Consider the following 24,689-nt stretch of genomic DNA (forward strand, 5'->3'; position numbering starts at 1 on the left):
AAGAAAGAGTTTTGCTTTAAGCCAAATTCAAGTCAGACAGCAAGGTGGACTGTTTGCTTGCAGCATGGCTTAAGTGCCACTTTGGCGAAAGTGGTCCCAAAGAGGTCCCCAAAAAGGCATCCTCCAAACTGCTTGGGGCTGAATCAGGCGGGTGCTCGCTGCTGCCGGGGGCCAGGCAGGGAGCTGCACTACAGAGCGGGGACCTGGGACCCCTCTGACTTCTCCAAAAGGGGAGGAACAGGGCAAGCTGCTTTTGCTGTCCCTCTTGTTCCCACCAGCGCTGCTAAAGTTTCTCTGACTGGACTCCCATCACCTTTCACTAAGAAAACGGCTTGAGAGGGATAATACCAGTCAGAGCAGTAACTGTTTTCTGTATATTACCCACTATTTTACGGGCAGCTTCTGAGGAAACTCAGCCTTGAGCTCCCGCCTGTGCTTTGAATCAGCGTATCTCTACCGTGAAGTAGAGGCAGTTAGTGACAACCAATTACACGATTAAATTTGAATATTTCCAACTCCTATTTATTTCAACTGTTTTGGAGGCACATAGTATGTATATGTAAAAGATGGCTGAGGTGTCCTCCAGTATCTTTCCTATACCTACTTAGGGTGCAGCGAAGGCACAAATCCAAATGCAGGAAACCAAGTCTGAGTGTCTGTAGATAGGGATGCTGCATCAGCATTGCACTTGTAAATAAGCATTTAAAGCTGTTTGGATGCCAATTTTCTAAGCATAGAAATTTTAATTTTCCCATTGAGGCTTGTAGTGATGATGAATAAAATGTAAGAACTATGGATATTAACACAGCTGCTAAATACTATCATTCTGGAAAACAAAATGTGAAACCAACATAATTTATAAAATTGGGATGGTTGGGATAGTTCAATCAGACATGGGATAAATTCGAAGAGAGTCTATTTTAAAGCCTTTGAACCAAGGTCATTTGGGCCTTACTTCAAAGTCTTGTCCTGGCGGTGAAAGAGAAAGCCCCAGAAGAACCTTTGCAGAAAGCTGTGCAGAGATGGGGGGGGGAATAGCATCACACCCTGAAATCTGACACATCCAAAAAAGAAAAAAAAGAGTCAAACAACAGGAGGTCACAAATTCAGTGTCTTCTAAGGAAATGTCATTGTTGGAATAGGATGATTAGAATTTCTACAACTAAAGATATCTCTTACAACCCTGAAAGGAAACTTGGCACATTATGTGAAGAAGCAGCAGGCTGCTACTCTCTCTGTGATTACAGAAAAATAAATGATATTGAAGACTGGATTTTAAAAAGCTCTTCTCTTCCTTTGTGAACAGTAAGTACTTTTCATACAGCTGAGTCGTGTAACAAAAGAGAATTACTGTGCTATTTTAAGATAAACTCTACACAAAAAGAAAAATTCCTCTAAGAAGTAAAGAAGTACTAGCAATAAAAATAGCATTAATTCCATTACTTCTTCATTTAGGGTCTGATCTGAGGTGCACTGAAGTAAATAAAACAGAGACAGTGTTGCTAGGCTTTGATTAAGTTTTTTATCTACTTTTATTGCAGTGACTACTAGGAAGATGCAAACATGATAAAGCTCTCTCTCTTGGTTTTTCAGGATCTGAGCACTCCAAATGCAGAAATGATTTTGCAACTAACATCTTATTGGTAGGAAACAAATTCATGAATTATTGTTATATCATACTTAGATTTAAAGTGAGTGAAGTTTAATAATGACATAAAACTGTGTTAAAAAGAGTGGGGCTGTTTATCTGTATAGTATACTTACAATGCGATTTTGTTTGTGTTTTTGTTTTTCTTGTTCTTAACTTTTTCACAACACAAAGGTCCCAGTCAGGATGAGAAGGACATCAGAGATGTTGATCACGTTCTCAGTTTCCCAAAACGACTTCTAAAAAACATCCCAAGCCACTAAAGCATAATAACTTATACATCATCTGTCATATGTAGATTCCCAAGTGAGACTGCTCATAGGAAGTTTGGAAGTTTCTCCCAGAAAAGGAGATTTTGAAGTTATGGTCCTGACACTTTCTCTTCCATGGCATCTGTTTGTGTCAATGATCAAATTTTAACACACACTCTATTTCCAGGCAGAGAGTGGTCTGGTCTACAGCCAGCCTCATACAGGAAGGTCTTCAGCCGCATGCAGCAGGAGACATGAATGGCCAGGTCATTGCTGCCTTTCCTTCTTCTGTGTTTCAGGACATCCCTGGTCACACCTCTGATTTTTGGTCTGCTTCTGCAGCCACCGCTGACACAGCTTTCCATTGTCACACAGCCAAACATTGTCCTGTTGATGGCTGATGACCTCGGCATAGGGGATATAGGTTGCTATGGGAATGATACTATCAGGTAAGGAAACTAAGCAGAACAGTGAACAGAGCTGGTGTGTTATTTAATGTAAGACTGCAGTCCTCAGCCCATCACCAGCTATTTGAGCCGTCTTCAAGTTCATTTCTTGGAGAAATGAGAGGATTTCCCATGGGTGCCATGGGTGAATGTAAAGCACAACCAGGATTATGTCATAGCCTAGAGGGCATTACCAGGGCCAGCTCTGCTATCCCAAGATGCTTTACTGTGGGAATATGTCAGCCGTTCTTGTATATTCCTTAATTGCCCGTCATTGAGAAATGCTAAACTATTACACATAACTGAAGATAGAAACATTGTCCCCTCTTTCAACATATCAGGACTCATTACCTCATTTAACTCTGTTTTGCTATTCTTTCCCAGTCTCACAGCAAAATACAGTATAAATCACGGCAATGAGCTATGTTACTCGGAAAAAACTTCTCTTTTCAGACCCAAGGACATAGAGTTTCCCTTCTCTTTGAAAATCATGCCACCATTTTGCCTGCTGGTTTCCTACCAGCTTGTCACTTCTCTGAACAAAACCAAATTTGGTACAATCACTCCCCTCTTCCAGCAAAGGTCTCAGAATCTCACCCTGATCGGCACTGGCCATCAAGTTTCTGATAGGTAGCTCATGATCATAGGTAGCTGATGGGGCTCTGTGTGGCCAGGCCTCCGCTTCAGCATAGCATCATTCCCAAGGCATGAGTTTTCTTCTTCGAGAGCAGTGGGGTACATTTCTGCAAAGCCCTTCTTAAGACTTGGGGATAAAATAAGGAATTATGGGCTTGAAATTTATCCAGATAGCAATTGTTAATGAAGAAAGAAAATAAAAATAAGTAAAAGTATTTCTCTATCACTTGATAAAATAAAAATTAATTTTATTTTTTTTTAAAATATATTTTCTTACCATCTTTAAATAGAAGAAACTTCCCGAAATAAAGATAAGTATATTATTCCTCCTCCCCATTCCCTTGAAGACTCTCTGAATGATATCTGACAGTGTTGGTTGCATTTTTAGGACCCCAAACATTGATCGCCTGGCAAAGGAAGGAGTGAAACTGACCCAACACATTGCTGCAGCTCCACTCTGCACCCCCAGCAGAGCAGCTTTCCTCACGGGCAGATATCCCCTCCGATCAGGTTTGCATTGCAAAACCAAGCAGCCCTTAAACACTGCTTTACTGCTGAAGGGAACAATGTCATAACATGAGCACAAAAGAAATGAGGGTGTGCAAATAGAAGGGTTGCCACAAACACGTCATCCCTCATTGAGGCACACAAAGACACACCAGCTAGGTCTAGTACCTTTGAGGTGATGTCTATATTTATGGGGTACAATGAACCAACCTGGGGGAAGCAGAGCAGAGACAGCTTTGCAGAGCAGCTTGTTTACCCCCAGCTCACAACTTCATTTGCAGAGATTGCAGCCAGAATGACGTTAGTACAAATTGTTACATTCAAAAAAGTCATTACACAGAACATGCACAATAATAACACATTTCTAAAGCACTAGTTATATTAATTTCTGTCATGGGTGACTCCTCATCAGGTATCAGAAACAGCTCAGCCCTGCAGGGAGCAGAGTAGGTCTATGCAGATGTGTGGCCATTCCCTGCAGTAGAGGTGCAGAACGCGTCGTTTAAAGGAAAGCTTTCTTACCTATATGTCAGAATTCATCCATCCTATGAAATAACAGTTTGACAGCTATATTATTTTTCCCAGTTCTGTTTTTGAAGAAAAAATACTACCCTGTCAAACTGCATCCCAGAGATGAAGAGGTATGAAAAACAAATAGCTCTACATGTTTCTAACAGCAACTCTCTAACGCTTGTTCTACTGCAAATGATCTTCAGTGCCGCCCTTCCTGAGGCATTTTGAAGCTGACATGTCATCCTCTTTTTATCATGACAGCTGCCACTGAGATAGTGAAAAACACACATGAGCTTGCACAGACTCTCTCCCAATAGAAGAACAGGGCCAGAGACATTCAACGCTTCCATGACAGATTGTATCTTGCATAACATTGTACGATGGCGTTACACCAGTATATAATGCCAAATTACAGGGCGTAAACCTGCAGGTGAGGAGAAGATTACGATGCTAAATAGCTACTCTGTGGGTTTCAGAAGTCGGATACCAGGCATGCCACTGTGCCGGGAAATCTTGAGTTCCTGGGCAGCCTTATGCAAGCTGGAGTTTGGGACTGACAGAGTGCTGAAGTCTCCCCACCCTCCTCCCTGCCCTCACAGAATCACAGAATGGACAGGGTTGAAAGGGACCTCTGGAGATCATCCAGTCCAACCCCCCTGCCAGAGCAGGGTCACCTACAGCAGCTTGCACAGGATGGCGTCCAGGCGGGTTTTGAATGTCTCCAGAGTGGGAGACTCCACAACCTCTCTGGACAGCCTGTCCCGGCACTCTGCCACCCTCAAAGTAAAGAAATTCCTCCTCATGTTTAGATAGAACTTCCTATGTTCAAGTTTGTGCTCATTACCTCTTGTCCTATCACTGGGCACCACTGAAGAAAGACTGTTCCCATCCCCCTGGCACCCTCCCTTTAAGTATTTATAAGCATTAATAAGATCCCCCCTCATTCTTTTCTCTAGACTAAAAGCTCCTATACAGCTGTGCCGTTCCAAATATAATAAAATAAAATGTCTCAGTATGAGATACAAAGAAGAATAGGTATTATATAATGGAGAGACTTAACTCTTTCTTAATCTTGTCATTTCCCCAAACAAACAGCATTAGGATAAACATTTAACACTATAATATTGATGAAACCAGGAAACAAGAAAGCATGTTTGATAAATGTACTCTACCAATTATACTTACTAAGATTGTTTATTACTGTATTTTTTAGGGATGGATGCTATAAACAATTACCGTGTTATTTTTTGGAATGGCGGCTCAGGAGGGCTTCCTCCAAATGAAACCACTTTTGCCAAAATACTGCAACAGCAAGGCTACAGCACAGGACTGATAGGTATGGGGACACTCCTGAAGATGGGCTAGAATGTGTTTCACCCGCATGTCTCACTCAAACCATTTGTTTTAGTTAGCAACTGCTCATATCTCAGTGGTAATATTTTTATTTCCCGATTTAAGAATATCTTGTAAGAAGAAATACTGACCAAAAAGAACCTCTCTTAAAAAAGCGGCATCTGATAAAGAGAACAATCTTTACTGTTGACCTGCCTTCAAGCACAGATATGGTTGTTAAAATATATAATGGAAAATATGGTACTATTTCTTGAATACTATTCTACCAGGTATAGATAATTATTCCAATGCTATTTCATAAAAAAAAAAAAAACAAAAACACGAGTGCCATTTAAATACGCACGACGATGCTTTACACAGCTCAGAGCAGATTCGCAACCAAAAGTATCAGCTGCTACTTAAAACAATAGAGCCAGTTCATAATATCACAGGATTTGGCCTTTCAAAAAACAGAAACAAAGCAATTATTTTTTCTTTAATTACAGTGGGACACTATAGTTCACCAAGATTTCAGTACAGCCCCCAAAACATTGGCTCCTTCAGCATTAATACAAACTCCTTTTTATTTTATATTGTATAGGACTTTTTTGTTTGTTTTAATACAGTTGTAACTTTTGGTCATGATCCAATTTCAAATAATTATTTATCTTAGGTATGTCACATAGTTCCACAGACTGATAAAACACAAACGTTCCTGAGCTGAATTTTCAGCTATTTGCCCTACCTCATCTAAGCATCTAAATGTCGGTATCTAAAATCTATGTTTGACACATAAAAATATTGGCTGCACAAATAAACTGAATTCACTACTAAAAGCGTCTGCAGGAATGGATTTGTATTCATTCAGCAGAATAAATCTAAACCAACCAGGACAATACTAAACGAAGCCCTCCAGGCATTTTAAGTTCTATATTACTGAATCTTCCTCTGCTGTCGGTTTTGTAGCGATATTGTTTCAGTTATTTTAATCAGCTCCTAAAAAAGCCCATGTCTATTAGCCACGTGTTTCAGCTTGGTTTCAGCATGTAATCACTAACAATTAGGTTTGTCTCCACTTTGCCAAAGGAACTGCCCTGCAGGGAGGTTGTGCTGCATACCTCCTAGAAGCTAGCTAGCAAAATGGGCTGGCATTTTCCCTCTGGGCATCTCAGCTAAAATCACGCTATAGACACCAAGAGCATCACTTGGTTTAACCAGATTGACAGATTCAGATTAATTGCACCATAGGAGATGAAGAAAAGCCCTGGTGATGTGACACACAAAAAATGCAATCACTTTACATTCAAGTCATGAAACAAGAAATCTTACAGAAAATCAACCCACGTTACCGTGGCTGAAGGAGCACTAAATAGTCTCACCTGAATGGTTTGTGATTGCTTTGCTCTGAGCACAACTACTTTAATTACAAAGTTAAATCCTATTAATAACCTGCATCTTGATGTGATAATGAGACTTTTTGTTGGGAACCACTTTGCAGCTTCTTTGTAGTCAGCCAATGTTGTATAAGGTGCCCTCAAAGATTAATTTATGTTAATTATACAATTAGTTAATCTTCTGGACATTTGAGTCTTTTGTAGCATGTCAGAAGCCTTTATTGACCTCAGCTGGAGATTTAGGTGTTGGAGTGCATCTGAAGTCCAAGGATACGTTAGCTGCACCTGTATTTATGACCAATGCATCTATGTATTGATTACAAACCTGTTTCATTCTATAACTGCCTCTAAATATGTCAAGAAGTAAACTGAATAGTGATTTTAGCTGAAAGCAATTCATCCACCTAGAATAGAACTTTCACTCTTTCTTTATATCCAAAAAGCAGCATTCTTTTTTTCCTCTGAAAACCTTTTTTCTGCCCGTATTCTAGCGCACAGCAATTCTATTGAAACCTACTCAGGGTTGGCTGCTAGTATATGCAACATAGAGAACCATTTGTTTAGGATAATATCCTCCTGTAAGTACACAGCTCCTTACTCCACAATAAGAATTAGTTGCAAATTAGTTTTCAAGTAAAATTCTGAAAGTTCATTTCGATCTATAGATCTGATATCTGAGGCCTGTATCAGTGATCATAAAATGCAATTAAACTGCATCTCTCTGATGAGAGGTAGATTTTTGGTCGCTTGATTCAGATATTCACAAGCCTCAGTGTTTAAGCAAATGAGTCACCTTTTCATGTCTCTGTTCAAGTGCCTACCCAGTCTGTTTGAATATACTGGAGGGGAAGAAAAAGCATGGGTTTGATGTGCCATTCATCACAACAGTGGACATATGTTCATAATAAAGAGCAAATTTTACTGCAAAAAGTCAGAAGATGTTCCTTTTGATATATGAAGATTTCGGAATTTAAAAGAAGGTGGCTTTGCCTTTTTAAAATTGATGAAATACAAATAAATGGAAAAAATACTTATAAAACAAGGTCTTTTATTCTCATCCACTATACGGAGATATTATTATCAGCAAAGTTGCTTATATATGTACGGCTTCATGAGAAGTCCTGATCTTCTGAGCTCAGGTTCTTCTGGATCTGGTGGTTTGCCTGCCAAACCCACCGCTGAGCTGCAAGTTACTTATCTATGCTATCCATAGCTTCTCTTATCAGATTGACACAAATGTGTCGCTGAGTGTTGCTATAGTCCTGATATCCAGCTGTCCAAAGGCTTCCAGAAACAAGCTTGCATAGCATCTAGAAGGTAAAGAGACAACGGGACAACATAAAAATGGTATTTTGCCCTGTGCCTACAAAAGGACTTCTTCCTCTTATTTCATACTTGACAGGTCTGCAGGAAGGCCATACATTTTTGCTCGGTTCTAAAAATTGGAATTTTTCTCAATTTCTAGTTCCCTTTATAGTCCAGTTTTTTAAATTTTATCAAAGCAACAGGGCATGAATATGTATACAGAGTACCAATAACTCCGTTCGAAATTTGTAATTTGTAGAGGTTTACTTTCAACAGTCTTAAGATATATCCCATAATATCAGTACGTACTTGGTATATATGTGTAGGATGAAGAAGTTATCACAAGAAGGAAAAAAAAAAAAACATTTTTTGAGAAATGTTTTATATGAGGAAAAGCCTATTTAAAAATATTATCTCTTTACATTTTAATAATCTGTATTTTCAGGGAAGTGGCATCAAGGTGTTAACTGTGAATCCCGCAATGACCATTGCCACCACCCTTTAAACCATGGGTTTGACTATTTTTATGGGATGCCTTTTACACTAATAAGTGACTGCCAACCAACGGAAACACCAGAGATGGACAGAGCCTTTAGAAGGAAACTCTGGATTTCCACTCAGATGATCGGCCTCGTTACACTCACTGCTGCCCTGGGGAGACTGACCGGCCTGATTTCAGTCCACTGGAAAACACTGACCTGCCTTGCTGGGTTTAGTCTCCTGTTCTTCGTTTCCTGGTTCTCAAGTTACGGGTTTGTACGATACTGGAACTGCATTATGATGAGAAACCACGAAGTTACTGAGCAGCCAATGGTGACAGACAGGACTACGTCCCTTATCTTGAGAGAGTCCGTTTCATTTATTGAAAGGTAAGGTGTGTTTCCTTTGATCACAATTTTTCTGGTTCTTGCATGTCTTGTAACTTTTAATTGGCATTTTCCCACGTGAAGTTTTTACAATACTACATAGGATTATAAGTACTATTATGCCTATTATTAATAGTATTAATAATGATATATTATTAAACCAAAAATTCAGCTGCTGCTTAAGGATGTCTGTTATTCCTAGCTTCACTAAAGCCAATAACATTTCCAAATTTCCATGGGTTGGATTGAACATTTCTAGGCTATTTAGAGGAAATACGGATTTCTATCAATGAGACCAACATCGCAGCCTTAAGGGGTAGCAGCTGATGGCAGAAATGTGTGTGTGGGCTGGGGAAGGACAAGTAGAGCTGTGAGGTAGCCTTATCGTGTGGACTGACACGTGGGCAACAGCTGGCAGGAGAGGAACCTGCAGCCTTCATTTCAGTAGCACAGTGGTGGTCTGCAATAGCACAAAGTAGAGCTTCAATCTGGAACCTTTCTATCTATGAGGCCCAGAGGCTGCACCTGGAGTACTGTGTCCAGTTCTGGGCTCCCCAGCTCAAGAAGGACAGGGAACTGCTGGAGAGGGTGCAGCACAGGGCTACCAAGATGATTAGGGGACTGTAACACCTCTCTTATGAAGAAAGACTGAGGGAATTGGGTCTCTTTAGTCTGGAAAAAAAGACGGTTGAGGGGGGACCTCATCCATGCTTATAAATACTTAAAGGGTGGGTGCCAGGAGGATGGAGCCAGGCTCTTTTCGGTGGTGCCCAGTGACAGGACAAGAGGTAACGGGCACAAACTTGAGTATAGGAAGTTCCACCTAAACATGAGGAGGAACTTCTTTACCTTGAGGGTGGTAGAGCACTGGAACAGGCTGCCCAGGGAGGTGCTGGAGTCTCCATCTCTGGAAACATTCAAAACCCACCTGGACACGTTCCTGTGCAACCTGCTCTAAGGTGTCCCTGCTCTGGCAGGGAGGTTCGACTAGATGATCTCCAGAGGTCCCTTCCAACCCTATGATTCTATGATTCGGGGAAAAAAAGAAGACTTTTATACAAGTCAAACATTATTTTATAAGACAAATCCTAATCACAGGGGTTTAATAACTCACAAAGCAAGATGTTTCTGAAGTGATTGTTGAAATACATATATACACAAATATAATACCATTTTCCATTATGACTGACCTCATGTATGTATTGAGAATCTTCCTCCCCAATAACAAAGTGTTGATTTCTGTTTTTTTAGAAATAAGCACAAGCCATTCCTCCTCTTTCTTTCCTTTTTACACTCCCACACCCCTCTCCTTACCACAGAGAAGTTTCTTGGGAAGAGCAGCCATGGTTTGTATGGAGACAATGTAGAAGAAATGGACTGGATGGTGGGTAAGTCACCATAGCAACTAACAATGTCTCCAACTAACTAATACCAAAGTCTGAATAGATACTAAAAATGCAGTTGTTACCAAAAGAGCAAGAAGTTCAACATAATTAAAAACAAGAAGAAAAAAAGTCCTAAGCTTTTCATTAACATCGATCAATCTTGTATGAGCACTGTTGGCTTATAGTGTTGGCATTTTCTTCAGTCTTGGACCAACGAGTCTTTTTGTTCACTCGTTTTTTTTGGTCTAGTGTTAAACAGTTGTAACCATGTCCCCTTGGCTCTTGTCAAGGAGCTCTCCTGCTCCTCTTACTAAATAGGTGAGAATTATTTAGTTTTCTGTGAATATTAAAGATCAGATAATTTCAGACTCTTATGGTCATGTCTTATGAATTTCTAAGTAGGACACATCAGAAGGTGATAAAACTGATAAGCAAATTAATTCCAGGTGTAAACCAGCAGGCTATTTCTCTGATTGCTGCATTCAGCAGAGTGCTGAATATTTTTTAGCCCCATTCATAAATCAAGAAATGTTCTTAAGTGTTAATTGGTATGCCCCCAGAAATTAGATTCACGTTATTTTTTCAGCCTGTTTTTTGGAGAGGAAAGAAAATTATTTGTCACCCAGTCATGGCAGAGGAAAAGTAGCCACATTTGCAAAAGGGATAAGAATCAGGTTACATATACAGAAAGAAGTGGTTTTCAAACCTACCTGTCAAACACTTACACACCACAAATACAATTAGGAACATCAGAAACAGCTCAAGAATTACTTTTAAATAAAAAATAGCTATATTATTAATGCATTAGTGTATCCAGCCAGTAATTTAATGCAAATACTAACTGTGGTCTAGACAATATAAGATAAGGGTACACAACATTTTTTCCTCATTTCTCACAACAGCCAACACTGATGCAGAAGCTAACTTTTGGGGGCCTTGGATCGTGCTTTCTTTCCATATTTTTACAACACATGGCACTTCTGCCCTTTCCAATACAAGCTTCTGGTCTGTGACTGTCATTCTTGCACTCCTTTGTGATAATACTACTAATAAAAGAGTTACAGCAAATCACAAATTTTCTGTGCTTTTGCAGACAGTGAAATCACAACTACAAATCTAAATCCTAAAAAACTCTTCTTTTCAACAATGAGCAGCCCTACACAGATAACCAATTACACTGATGAATGTTTACAACTCAGAGGTTAAAATTTATGTAGTGTAAGCGATATTTTTGCTTTTTAATACACACATATTCCTGTGTTTACAGGCCAGGTTCTAGATGCTATTGACAAGGAAGGCCTGAAAAATACTACCCTAGTTTACTTTGCCTCTGATCATGGTGGATGGCTGGAAAGACAAGAAGGCAAAAGGCAGCTGGGTGGCTGGAATGGAATTTACAGAGGTAAGAGCTGTCAGGGACAGTGACAACCCAGTAAAGTACTCTGGACAACCCTAAATCTTAGATAAGACTGTACAAGGAGTACCAATGTTTTATCATCGAGAAGAAAATTTGTCTCATTCTAATTAGGCATTTAAAAATGTAGACAATTCTGCCCTGTGCAAGCCTTCTTTATAAGCATGAATTCTCAAACTCATTTCCTCATGAGGCAACTGATCACAAGTTAATTTTTATTAAGATTGTGTAACTTCTCACTAATATAGTATAGTATATTATAGGATTGTAAAAGAAAGAGGAGAACTGGGCTGGGAAATCATTTTATGCTTGAAAATTTTATCCACACTGAGTTCTGATGGGGGAATATGTAAAACAATAGAAGAGAGTAAGTGTGTAAGGTCACACCAAAGGTCTGATAGAGTGAACACACTTTCACTGATGCTGAGGAGAAGGAGCTTAGCAGTGAAAACAAAAGGGTAAGGAAGGCGCATAAGGGTAACATTAGCTTATGATAATTCATAACATTTGTCTAAAATTTCTCTTCATTTTAAATGAAACTTTTTTTAAATGAAAATACTATTTTTTTTATGAAAGGTGGAAAAGCTATGGGAGGCTGGGAAGGAGGAATCCGTGTCCCAGGGATATTTAGATGGCCAGGAGTGTTACCTGCAGGCACAGTTATCAATGAACCTACAAGCCTTATGGACGTTTATCCTACAATAGTTCATCTGGCTGGAGGGGTACTCCCCCAGGACAGGTACAAATACAAGTGTCTTTATTCCTCCTTCTCTCCCAAAACAATGGAAAATCTAGTTTGGAAACACATTCTAAGAGTCTGATGTTTTCTTTTTCTGCTAGGGTAATTGATGGCCGGGATCTGATGCCTTTACTGCGAGGAACAGTTGAGCACTCAGAGCACGAGTTCCTGTTTCATTACTGTGGCATACACCTACATGCTGTGCGATGGCACCAGAAGGACAGTGAGTACAGAACTTCTTTCCTAAGAATTAGGTTCAATCTATGGGAGAGCACATTTATCTAACACATTCTTTCTGGGGTTGCAGCTTTCCAAGTAGTTCCAGGTGTAAGGTGGCAAAGAACCAACTAGCATTGCTTGTATTGTGTAGCACAAAGAGTTTGTTTGTGGCTTCAAGGCAAGTGGCACGCCAGGCAGGCTACTGAGGCTCAGGATGGATCTCACTCATCTGAATGCAAGGCCTGGGGAGTCCATGCCCTCCTTGTCTCTTGGAGGAGTCCTTGCCTTAGCCCTTGGTCTGTCTTTCTGCTACCTTAACAAGGAAGTAAGCCACGGAAAACCCAAATCATTTTTCATGTCTTCATAAAAAAAATGTGAGCAATAATTGATACTTGCTGAAAAATTTGGAGAAATTTCAAAACAACAGAAATCATGTTATATTATGGGCTTAATTCTGTGGCACTTAATTTTAAATGAAATTACAATACTGTATCAACTAATAAGCTGAAGCGCAACCAGAAATGAATTCTAGAAAAACATTCACTCTTCTAATGCCTTGTGATAACCACCAGTATCATTGTAAGCCTCCCTTCCTCTCTGCCAGGTGGAGCCATCTGGAAGGCTCACTATGTGACCCCCATCTTCCGTCCTCTTGGAGCTGGTGCTTGTTATGACAGAGGATTTTGCCCATGTTTTGGGGAAGGCGTGACCCATCATGACCCTCCATTGCTGTTTGATCTATCACGAGACCCTTCTGAAGCCAAACCTCTGTCAGCTGACACCGAGCTCCTCTTTGACACTGTAATAAAGAAGATTGGAAGAGCCGTAGAAGAGCATCGCAGGACACTGACTCCAGTCCCAGAGCAGCTCTCTGTGTACAACGTGGTGTGGAAGCCGTGGCTGCAGCCGTGCTGTGGGACCTTCCCGTTCTGTTGGTGTGATAAGGAAGGTGATAATAAACTTGCCGATCTATAAAAGAGAGAACCAAAGTTACTTCCTCAAAAGTGTTTTGTGATCAAGAGTGTTTTCTTTGGGGTGTTGATTGGTGGGTTGTTCATTTGTTTGTTTGTTTGAATGAAGCTGTTATATAAGAATTGTTCCAGTGAATGGCACAGTATTTGGTAAGGTGGCTTTAGGCTGGACACTCTCAGGGAGCAAGAAAGACAGAATGATCTGAAGAGCATGTTTTAACTTGTATCTGTTGACAACTGCATGAATAGTTCAAATGCACTGAAGCGGGCCAAGATTAGAGTTGTGCAAGTAATGATATAACTTATGATTTGTTGTTTATGAATGTATACTTAGAAGCTTTGCTTTGGTTTTTTGTTCTGAATTTCTGAGTAATTTGTGGACTGAGGTCTCCCTTGATTTTTTTATCCTTACTGGTGATGCATAACGTGTTGCTATAAAAAAATTTCAGACTACTGCCTCCAAAATAATTCCAAAACAATTTTGCCCACAGTTCCTCACAGAATATCCTTTAAAAGTAGCTTCCTTCCTTCCTTCCTTCCTTCCTTCCTTCCTTCCTTCCTTCCTTCCTTCCTTCCTTGTAGCTAGTCCCTCCAGCAGCAGTGATGACTGCAGCTGGTTAGCCTGGGGCTTCTGGATCAGGAGAAATGGCCCCGGTGAGGCATAAAATTTGGAAACATGACAAGCTGGGTAAGGGCTGTCTGTGCTTTCTGAGAAGGGTGGGAGTCCCCTGGTTGGAGCCAGCCTCTTTGAAAGGAGAACACAAAACGGAAAGGATTTTCCCTTTCCAAAGCTCCTGTTGCACCCAGCTCCCTAAGCAGCACTGGCAAGGGCGTAGTGGCATTGATGGTCACAGAAGTGCCACACTGATAAACAGTTCAAGTCATCGGGGCACAGGATTGCACAAGTTACCTTGCTGCCCATATCTTAGTCATAAGCAGTTCCCACTAACAAGTAGTACATTCAGAAAAGACTATTTGAAAGATGCCCAATACTAGTTACAAAAATAAAAAAGAAACTTTGATTTGCTATTAAAAAAAGAAATGCAGAATTAAGGTATTTTTTGCATCACAAGTTAAATTTTCATCCCACCAAACAGCTAGATTTACCTAGATCTTTGCTGCTGTAAATTCAGCTCTTTCCTTCTTTGTGTTAAAATAGTTGTTCCTATTAAAGGGGCCTTGCAGGTAATGCTTTCCATTGCAGGGTTCAGTATGTATCTGTTCACATAGGCAAGTTAACACTGGTATACCTGAATACGTAGGCATCTGAGAACATAATTTGCCCATTCAATTCATTGCACATGTTTTTTAGTATTTTTCTAACTACCGTGCTAGGACCCATGTCAATTGTTCACCTTCTTTGAGAAATGCTCAGTTTATTTTGGCTTTATTTTCCCTCTCCTTTCTCACAGTTCAGCCACTAGGAAACCTGCAGGTAAACAAAGCCCTACAGATTAAAAGCAAAGTTTTATTGTATGCTGTGACCTCATGCCCTTGACAGACTGTTAAAATTCCCCCAGACACTCCATCAGTGCTATTGATGAGAAAGGCACTGAGTTTTACTGTGAAAACTTCAGGAGATGAAATGAATCCACCACTTCACATGTACTAGATTGTTGCTGAATTTCCTCTGCTGTTAAGACTGTGTGCTGTATTTCTCATTTGAGTGTATTCTATTTCACTGGATTCTTTCTTGGCTAGATTTAAAGGTCTTTTCATATTCAATATGCAGTGTTTTCTTCACATGAAATTACTGTAATCAGACTGGCATTTTTCAATTTTCTCAGCCGTCTTCCAAAATCTCACTTCCATTCTCAAGCCAGTTCACTATCTGGGATTTTACATCCTCTCAACTTTTCAACACCATTAAAAATATGTGGGTATAAGACCTCTTCATATGATTGAACCAGTTTTTCTTGCACAGAAGTACTTCATAGCACTGCAGGATATCCATTTGAAGCTAGAGGGACCAAGAAGACATCCGAGCTAGAATTTGCCCTGAACGCTGGTGTTTGCCCATGAAAGCACAGCTATCAGGCCCTGCCGATAGGCAAAGTGCTGTGGTATCAGCAAACGTTCAGGGCTTCCATTACACATGGAACACTCATGGGCAATAATAACAGCTGCCTTGACAAACCATACTGTCTTTCTCTTTTGGGTAGTGCACATGATGACGCTATCCTGCTTTCTTGTGCAGCTGCAGCAGAAAACCAACCTTTTTAAAATTTGTTTAATTTCCTTTTTCTTTGGGATTTCTAACCTTACATTCATCTATGTTACGTGATGTCGGGAGCGTGGCTGCCTCCTCCAGCCACCCCAGCCAGGGACCCTTCTGCTTGCCTGGTGGAACCCAGCCCGGTGCCTGGGGACCTGTGGGCTCTGCCCAGGCTGGAGGACACTGCTGTTGCTCTCCTCTTTGCAGGTTCAACCCGTGGTGAAGCTGAGCACTTATCCCAGAGACACAGACACACACACACACGGAGGATGCTGGCATGGCCAGTCACTGACTCCATGTGTTGTGTTGACATGTATTGTTTAGTCTGAGGAACATGGCACAGGCTTACAAGCAGTTCTGATAGACTCAAAATAGCATTTCTTAGATAAAAAAATCGTGCATAAAAATAGCCCCCTTGACAGTAAGTATAATGAACATCCATTTTCACACAAATACTTGCCACTATTAGAAGTCCTTCAGGCTGTTTTCCAATTGAACAAGAAGTGTAGGATGGAATTTCTTTAGGGTAGTCTTATTCACTTACAAAGAATGTACCATCTGCTGTAAATTTTATAAATACCACAGGAACTGGTTTCTCTTTTTGCTGTTCTTAACCTCTTCTTGTCATCAATTTGTCTGAAAGACTTTTGGGGTTTTTTTCAGAGTATATTTTCACCTTCAGGCTGTTCCCCTTGTTCCATTTCCATTTATTGTATAGCCATTGTGGCCGTGAGAGTGAGAGTTTCTCCCAGCTGGGCTACCACCTTTTCCCCATCTCGAGAAAGGCTGAGGGATTTGGGTCTTTTTAGTCTGGAGAAAAGAAGACTGAGAGGGGATCTTATTAATGCTTATAAATACTTAAAGGGAGGGTGCCAGGGGGATGGGAACAGTCTTTTTTCAGTGGTGCCCAGTGATAGGACAAGAGGTAACGAGCACAAACTTGAACATAGGAAGTTCCATCTAAACATGAGGAGGAACTTCTTTACTTTGAGGGTGGCAGAGCACTGGCACAGGCTGTCCAGAGAGGTTGTGGAGTCTTCCACTCTGGAGACATTCAAAACCCACCTGGACACTGTCCTGTGCAAGCTGCTGTGGGTGACCCTGCTCTGGCAGGGGGGTTGGACTGGATGCTCTCCAGAGGTCCCTTCCAACCCTGACCATTCTGCATTCTGTGATTTTGAGAGAGCATCCAGATTTATTTTGCAAACTGAAAGATCTAACAGTTAATATTTACTAACATATTGCAACCTGTGCTTTGAGCTTGTGGGGGGTTTTTTGTGTTGGTTTTTTTTTTTTTTGTCATTGCTTATCAGCTTTTTGGAAGCTCATGAAAATCAGTGAAAACTGCCAATTTCAGGAGATTTGAGACTAGCATTTTTACACATTGCTAACTTATTTATTATTGCCACACCTGACAGAAAGTTGCAAAAAAGAACAAGGCTATTCCTCTTTGCTTTATAGTATCCTGAGATATAAAACTCAGAAAGTACATAGCAAATAAATTGTTGTGGATATGAGAAGAGTCCCCTAGGAAAAAAAAAAATATTCTATCATACTTGGAAGTAGACTGCTATTAGTTATATTACCACACTAGTATGATAAAAGTAGTCATTTTATGTATCTCATAAATTATTGTATTAAGTAACTAATAAAAATATGTCATATAATTTGTAAATACTTTAAAACGTCAGATGAATATAGGATCTATAAAACATGAAAGCAATGTGGCTTACAGGTGGTTTTCTGCTTCCCTTTCTTAGTCTTTTTGTATCACCAGCAGCATAAAGTGGTGTAAGGAGAACTGACAAAGGACTTTCTAACTATCAGTTTTAACTCTTCAGCCTAATTAAAAAAAAAAAAAAGTTAAAGCCAAAACATAAATTATTTTCACATTAGGTGTTACACGTCAGGCATCAAGCTTGAGTAAAAGTACTTCTGAGAAGCTTGAAGGGAATTAGAAAAAGACTGGAAGAGGAGGGGTTGTACTTTTGTCTTTGTGACAGCAGTTTGAAGTTAAGAATCCAAGTTGTGTGCACTCTCTCTATTAAATGGAGATTGCCAGGGGAACAGTTGAGTTGTACCAGTGCCACGTCAGGTTCTCAACCCCACCCCAGGTAAAATTTAGTGCAGAGGAACACTGAGTTTTCTCTTCTCCGTGAACATGGATCTCCTGCCTTCAGTAGAGAAGCCAGGAAGGACAAACTAAAGGCCTCCCCCAGGTTTCCCTGCCTCGGTGGCATTTCAGGAAGGGACCTTAAAGATCATCTAGTTCCACCCCCCTGCCACAGGCAGGGACACCTCCCACTAGACCAGGTTGCTCAAAGCCCCATCCAACCTGGCCTTGAACACTTCCAAGGGTGGGGCATCCACAACTTATCTGGGCGACCTGTTCCAGTGTATCACTAGTTATCAACTCATTTTCTTCGCCAAGTAATATGAACTGCTTATTTTATTAGAAATAGAATAAGAATTTCTTGTTGCCCTAGAAAGACGAACAATGCTTAATCTCAGGTAGGGCGTTTGAGCTGTTGGCTGTGAGCTAACCAGGTACTAGAATGTAATCCAGGTAATAAACAAATAAATAATCCAAGTAGTAAAATAAAATAAAATAAAATAAAAAAAAGACAGACACAAAAAGAGAAAAACCCTGTTCACTCCTCAGTGAAGTAAGCCTAACAGAATCTTCACACATGTAAAATAGATTATATGATTTCTGCTAGGCTCAGGAATTTACAGGTTGGGTCCTCTCATATATAACACTGCTTCCCTGACTCAAACCATCCATCATGACACAATGGGGGAAGACAGAGCATCATAGGTCCTGTATAAACTAGCACATTTTCATTAGATAGAAATACCATCGGTGAATACTACTGCTCCCAAGCTCTACGCTGCTCAAGGTTACATTCATTCTTAGTAACACTACATTTGCTGTTAACAACTCTGGATTACAGGTCCTTGGAGCAGAGATCCTTTGAAGCTTTTCAAAGTGCACCAGCAAAATTGGTGCCTGGATGAAACAGTCACATGAAAAGAAGGAGGAAAAAAAAAACACATTAATTATACTCTAGGTGAAACACTTACATTGGGACTGGTAAAAGGTTGACTAAACAGCCTCCAAGGACAGGGAATGCCTGTAAGTGCGATTTTACCCTGTGTTATGAGTGTTCCAGTAGCCCTTTAGACTGTATAGCTCCCAGGTTTAGTCTATTTATGACAGTTTGCATAAGCAGCTCATGAGAAGCTTTCCTCAGCCAAATAAAAACAGTTAATTGAAACCTCTGCAGGGTGCTGCATGTGCCTGCACTGATGGGCACGCTCCTCTGGGAGCGTGTATCGATATGGAAATTTTTTCCCCATTGCGACAAATGTGCATTCCGCTTTCATATCTGAGAACTAACTGAGCGACCATGTGTCCCTGATCTGGTCTGGGCTGCCTCTCCTTTCCTCATTTATTTCCCTCTGAAATTCTTCGTGAAACTGGGGCCAGGCCCTGCATCTGACTAGTTTTCAAGGAATCGCCAGTAAGTCACTGGAGCTCTTGCTCTTGTTCCAGCTCTAGGAAGCTCCCCATGTCCCTTGTGATGGGCTCCTGCTCTGTCTCTGCAGGAGACCCAGTGGTGAGTCACGAAGTGAGAGAGGATTAATCGCTGTCTTGCTGGCACATTCAGTCACAGCACGTGAAGGCCAGATAGCCTACATGTTGAAGACAGCGGTAGCCTCTGCTAATGTGCAGCCTTCAAAAAATACAAACAAAAAGACTGAAATGTGAATACATGTGGATATTATTTCCTGTAACAGATTACTCCCATTCAGAAACATGAATCACTTAGGCCTGCAGGTAACCGAACAAATCCGTACAGGCTCACACTCGTTCCCTTCAGGCAGAATTCCAGGCAGGACGGCTGGCTTACAGGACCCTTTTTTTTAGCTGTGCATGAAGTTTGGTTCATCCCACATAATAGCCATCAGCTTGACAACTATATTATTTTCTGAAGTTCCTTCTTTCAGGAAAAGCTATCCTGTCAAATTGAAATCCTCAGAAAGCTCCGAAAAACAGATAACTATATATACGCTTCTATCAGAAGCTCCCCAGTGCCTGGTACTGCAATGGTTTCAGTGTGAACATCCTTGGAGGAGTGAAGCAGATACCCGCCTCCACTCCCGTGCTGAGATTTCCCACTGACATCAGCTGAAGATGCCAGTGAGAGCCAGGCAGATGGCCAGAGTTTTCTGCAACCAGACCTTTTGTGTGGTCTTCAAAATATCCGATTTACTAATATCTCACTGCTGCTGAATGAAAGACACACCTCATCTCGTATTCTTGTATAAACACACACGCATAAGTTGGTTTGAAAAGATACCTTCAGGTCAGATGTATAGAAATAAATCTACATAACTGTATCAAAATATACCACTTGTAGATTGAGTCCTTCAGGAAGAGAAATACCACTGGAAGGTTCTTCAGAAGTTACAGGATCATAGAAAAGCAGGATTTGGGAACACCCTATCTGTCCGATAGGAATCGGTTTGTTCACGTTTCTTTTTTTCCACCTAATTGAGGCACTACTATTTCAGTGCAGATCATTTACGAAGACTGATGTTTACTGCTTACTCACAATGCAGTATTCATCTAGTTGCATTTATACCGGCCATAGCCTAAGATCACACAGATGGTGTTCAAGACTGGATTTCAAGAGCGTCTTACAAAACCCCTAAAATCTAAATGTTGATACTGAAAATGTTTTCTAATGCAGTAGCAAGCACAAATTAAGATGCTGAAAATCTGTTGATCTCTTTTCATTTGAAAATTAGTCGTAAAATATTTGTCTGTTTTAATGAAAAGGAGATCTTTGAAACTTAAATAAGAAGGAAAGAATTATTACCTCTTTTAAAAAATTTTGCTTTAGAATAATAGGAATATTTTTAAGCTTGTTTTGAACTCTCCTGAACACACACTGGTCAAGTGCTTCAGCTTGACTTCAGGATGTAATCACCAAGATCACGTAGTTCTCAGTATTTCAAGCTAGGTGTTCTGTGGAGATCATGAGGCAACATTTTGAGAATCTGGCTCGCCCCACAGCTTAACAGTTTTGTCCCCAAACATCCAAGTTGGTATCTGAGATGTTTACCTCAAGCAAGACTGACGGTTTCTGACAAATAGCATCTCAGGGGCAAAGCAAAATATCAGCAATCAATGGCAGTATCTGGAAATGTCAAAATCAGGAGTGTAAGAAAACAAACCTCACGCAGCATCTGTCTGTACCATGAAACTGGAATGGACACAATGTTGCCTCAATTTCCATTGAGTGTCACATCATAACATAGTATTTTATAACTAAGGATTTTTATCCTCTCTAAAAATAGTAATTAAATAGTAATTAAAAAAAAATATCCCTAAGTAAATCGCTAGTAATATGATATAAAGAGCAAACACTTACTGTCCTGCTTTTCAGGATTCAACTTCAGTTAGCATTGTTTTCTCATTAGTGCTTCAGTGTTTTTCTCTTGTACACTTCAGTATCCTTCACAGGAATATTTAGGGTTTGGTTTTTTTTTTTCCTTGTAAAGGATTTTACTAGCCTTAGCAGAAGATTGAGATACTTCCAAAACTCAAACACATGATCTAATTAGACTTGACTTTCTGCCATTAGGCAGTTCATTTATTTCTTATTAATCGTTGCTAAAATTAATAAACCATTCATAAACCAGTTACTTATGTTCATTCACTCCATGAAATCTATTAACCTCTTTCTAGACAACAGGAGTAAGACAAGAATGGTACTTTACCCTTTGCTTCCTACATATTTTCTCTTCTACTTCTTAAAGCTGGCAGAATTTAAAAAAGGCCAGAGATATTCTGCTTTGCCTTGGAAACATGGGCACTTTGAGTTCAAGATTCTGGTTTATACCTCTTTCTTGTGTGTGATCTGTGTTATAGGGTGATGTGGAGGTCCTCCAACTTCTGTAGAATCTCACCAAGGAAAGGAACAGCGACTCTAAGGGCTAGCAGTTTTTAAGCAATGATTTTAAATATTGCTTCTTATACATTTAAAAACACTCATATTTTCAGGAAGCCACTGTCAAGGTGCTCACTGTGAATCCACAAGTGACCAATGTCATCACCCTTTAAATGATGGGTTTGGTTATTTTTATGGGCTGCCTTTTAGCTTAGTAAATAGCTGTCAGATAACTTAGCCTCCAGGACCGATGAGAGCCTTCAGTGTGAAGCTCTGGCTCAGATAACTGGTCTCATTACACTCACTTTTGTCTCTGGATGACTTACTGCCTTCATTTCAGTCAGCTGGAAAACTGTCATCTGCCTTGCTGGGTTTGGTCTCTTGTTCTGTGTCACCCACTTCTCATTATTGATTTGTAAAACGCAGGAACAGGGTTATGATGAGACCCTATGAAATTACAGCACAACCAGTGGTGATGGAAAGGACTTCATTTCTTGTCTTCAGGGAGGCAGCATCACCTGGTGAAAGTAGATTTCTCTGCAAATATACTTTTATTTCTGGAGCACCTTGCTTCTCTGCTTGAATGTCTGAGAAATGAATGATTAGTAAGTTAGTTGTCTTAAGCCAAGATTTCAAAAGTAAGACTGAGTCTGTATTAATGACAATATTATGTCTTCATTCCAAAAGCTAAGGTAGCCCAGAGCATTCTACAATCATTAGCTCTTTAAAGATTTCACACTTTGAAAAAAAAAATTGTCCAAACTACACTTAAATAAATATTTATTTTTGCTCAGGAGACCAAAACTTTTTAAAGGATTGCTGCCAAAGACAGGAGCAGAGTGGCCTTCCAGAACAGCACATCCTATGGCAAGTATTTCATGCTCACTTCAGTCACGGGCCCACCAAATTAATCACATCTGATTCTGCTTTACTTGAGCCACTGACCCACATAAGAACTACAGGGAGGCTTTTTGTATTCTCTGCGGAGCACTCCCCAGCAGGAAGGACTCATCATAACTTCCAGTCTTCCCGCTTCTGGCAGCACTTCTTAGGACGAGTGCCACAATAACGAACCACGTTAATTTCTGCAAGGGATCCGTAGCAAGGGAATCTTACCTGCTGCGCAAATCACAGGCATCTCTGAAGGTTTCAACTTTTCTCCTTTTTCTTCCAGTTACATGTCAAGAAATGCTATCACAGCATCCGTAATTGTAGCTGGAAAACCAACACGGATCTACTGAAGAGCAGAGACTGGTTTGTTATTCTTATAACTGTACCATTCATAATATAATCACCATATTTTGACTATAACTAATAAATTTTGTTTAAACTACCTAATCTCTTAAATAAGGGCCTTTAAGTGCAATGACTGTTTAGTTGTTACGATATGCAAGCGTACCGACACAAGCATATGCACCAGGCTCTGCTTTTTAAATAGTGCTGGATGGGACTCTTCAAATAGTGATACAACTGATGATAGGCAAATGTCATTTTAACCTTATTACTACCTCTGAGACTTCACCGTTCCGAAGAGCACTGAGTGTTGATGAACATTTTCAAACATAAAAAAAACTAATCATAGAATGGTTAGAGGTGGAAGGGACCTTAAAGACCATCCCATTCCAACCCCCCCCCTGCCATGGGCAGGGACACATTCCACTAGACCAGGTTACTCAAATGTTTACGAATATTAACATTTAACCCTTAGGGGCCCAGCCCATTCTCTCTGCACTGTGTGACAGGGTCTTGTTCTGGAGCTGGGTCTCTATATATGGCAGCAAAGACACTGCTAACAAGGAGCTCCCGTCACAAAATGGGTCTGTCTTGGCATTTGCAGGCTGCTTCTGTGACTGGAAATACAGCCCCTGCAAACACTGATGTTTAGGCTCTGTGCAACTGGCCCAGCCATTAAGTTTGGATTATGGCGGGGGCTGAATTTAAAGCTAGTCTCTTTGGTTGTTCCTATATGTTGGGGATCCACACATCGCTCAGTGTGATTATGTCACTCAGTTTGCCAAATAGATTGGCTTCAAGGACTAACAATAAAACATTGTATTTATGAAAGTCTAGTTAATAAGTACTGATTGTTTTCTCCACCTTACCATGCTATTTTGTATTAATATTTATTTTGGTCTCTGAGCAGTATTAAGTCTACACTGAGAACCTCTACCCTTTTTTCTGTCTTTCTTTGACTTATGCAGTGGATTATAGCAGGACACATTTGTACTCTCTTTTTAAAACACCATAAGCACACGTTGCCAGTAAAAAGAGGGGCCCGGTGCCCCCATGGGCTTCTGAAGTTGCACGGCAAGCCGGACCGTGCAGCCACATGAGTACTGGCGCCGGCACAGGAGAGAGCTCACAGCCAGAGGAACTAGGATAACATAAGGAGGCGTTAGCCCGCCTGCCACAGGTGGTATGCATGCACCAACATAAGACTATGCTAGTTGATTTTCTTTGATCTCAGAGGGGCTAGCTGGCTTACCCGCTGCATTAGCCACGGCTACCCTGCTTCCATCCTTAGGGTGGTTCTCCACACGCCGTGCTGTAGCCTACAGTTTCACTGCCTGTGATTTATGATCTTCCCACTCAATTACCCCTAAAGTTCTTTCTGTTAGCCTTGGCCGTCAGAGGAGCTGTATCTCCAGCTTCTACTTTAAAAGGGTTGTTCCCTACTCGGTACTCCCTGCGAGGGGCAGGCAGGGAAGCTCTCCCCTTTCACCAGATTTTTTTAAAGGCAACCGACACCCACTAACTACTCTCATACGAATATAGAAGCCATGCGTTTGAGAACCCCTCTTTAGAAGCAAAGACCAGAAAGCCTGGCACGAAGAGGAAAGCGAAAGCAAAGCTCCTCCGGCGAGCTAGGGAGGATGGAGTAAGTAAAA

The 24,689-nt window shown here is 40.6% G+C and overlaps 2 protein-coding genes across 2 annotated transcripts in view; both read left to right on the plus strand.

Annotated features, from left to right (window-relative positions):
* The first annotated feature begins 2,066 nt into the window (after positions 1 to 2,066).
* The window catches only part of LOC309670380 (arylsulfatase D-like), a 38,755-nt gene continuing 16,132 nt past the window's right edge, over positions 2,067 to 24,689 (plus strand). The window contains exon 1 of the mRNA XM_082481305.1: positions 2,067 to 2,348. Within this exon, the coding sequence (XP_082337431.1) occupies positions 2,158 to 2,348 (191 nt within the window). The 5' untranslated portion in view covers positions 2,067 to 2,157. The remainder of the gene's footprint in view (positions 2,349 to 24,689) is intronic.
* On the plus strand, positions 3,215 to 15,550 carry LOC309670390 (arylsulfatase D-like). Its single transcript, XM_082481316.1, has 8 exons — positions 3,215 to 3,491; positions 5,215 to 5,337; positions 8,478 to 8,901; positions 10,150 to 10,286; positions 11,551 to 11,685; positions 12,274 to 12,436; positions 12,538 to 12,659; positions 13,260 to 15,550. Exons 1-8 carry the CDS (start codon positions 3,338 to 3,340, stop codon positions 13,628 to 13,630), a joined length of 1,629 nt encoding a protein of 542 aa, XP_082337442.1. The 5' UTR covers positions 3,215 to 3,337; the 3' UTR covers positions 13,631 to 15,550.

The sequence above is a fragment of the Vanellus vanellus genome (assembly GCF_965231255.1).
Source record: "Vanellus vanellus genome assembly, chromosome: 1".
NCBI lineage: Eukaryota > Metazoa > Chordata > Aves > Charadriiformes > Charadriidae > Vanellus > Vanellus vanellus.

Bases quoted from the DNA above. Each gene is read 5' to 3' on its own strand.
- LOC309670390 (XM_082481316.1), top strand. From the start codon at position 3,338: ATGATATCTGACAGTGTTGGTTGCATTTTTAGGACCCCAAACATTGAT. The intron at 12,437-12,537 runs GTACAAATACAA...TTTTTCTGCTAG, and splicing joins GGGGTACTCCCCCAGGACAG to GGTAATTGATGGCCGGGATC. The intron at 12,660-13,259 runs GTGAGTACAGAA...CCTCTCTGCCAG, and splicing joins GCGATGGCACCAGAAGGACA to GTGGAGCCATCTGGAAGGCT.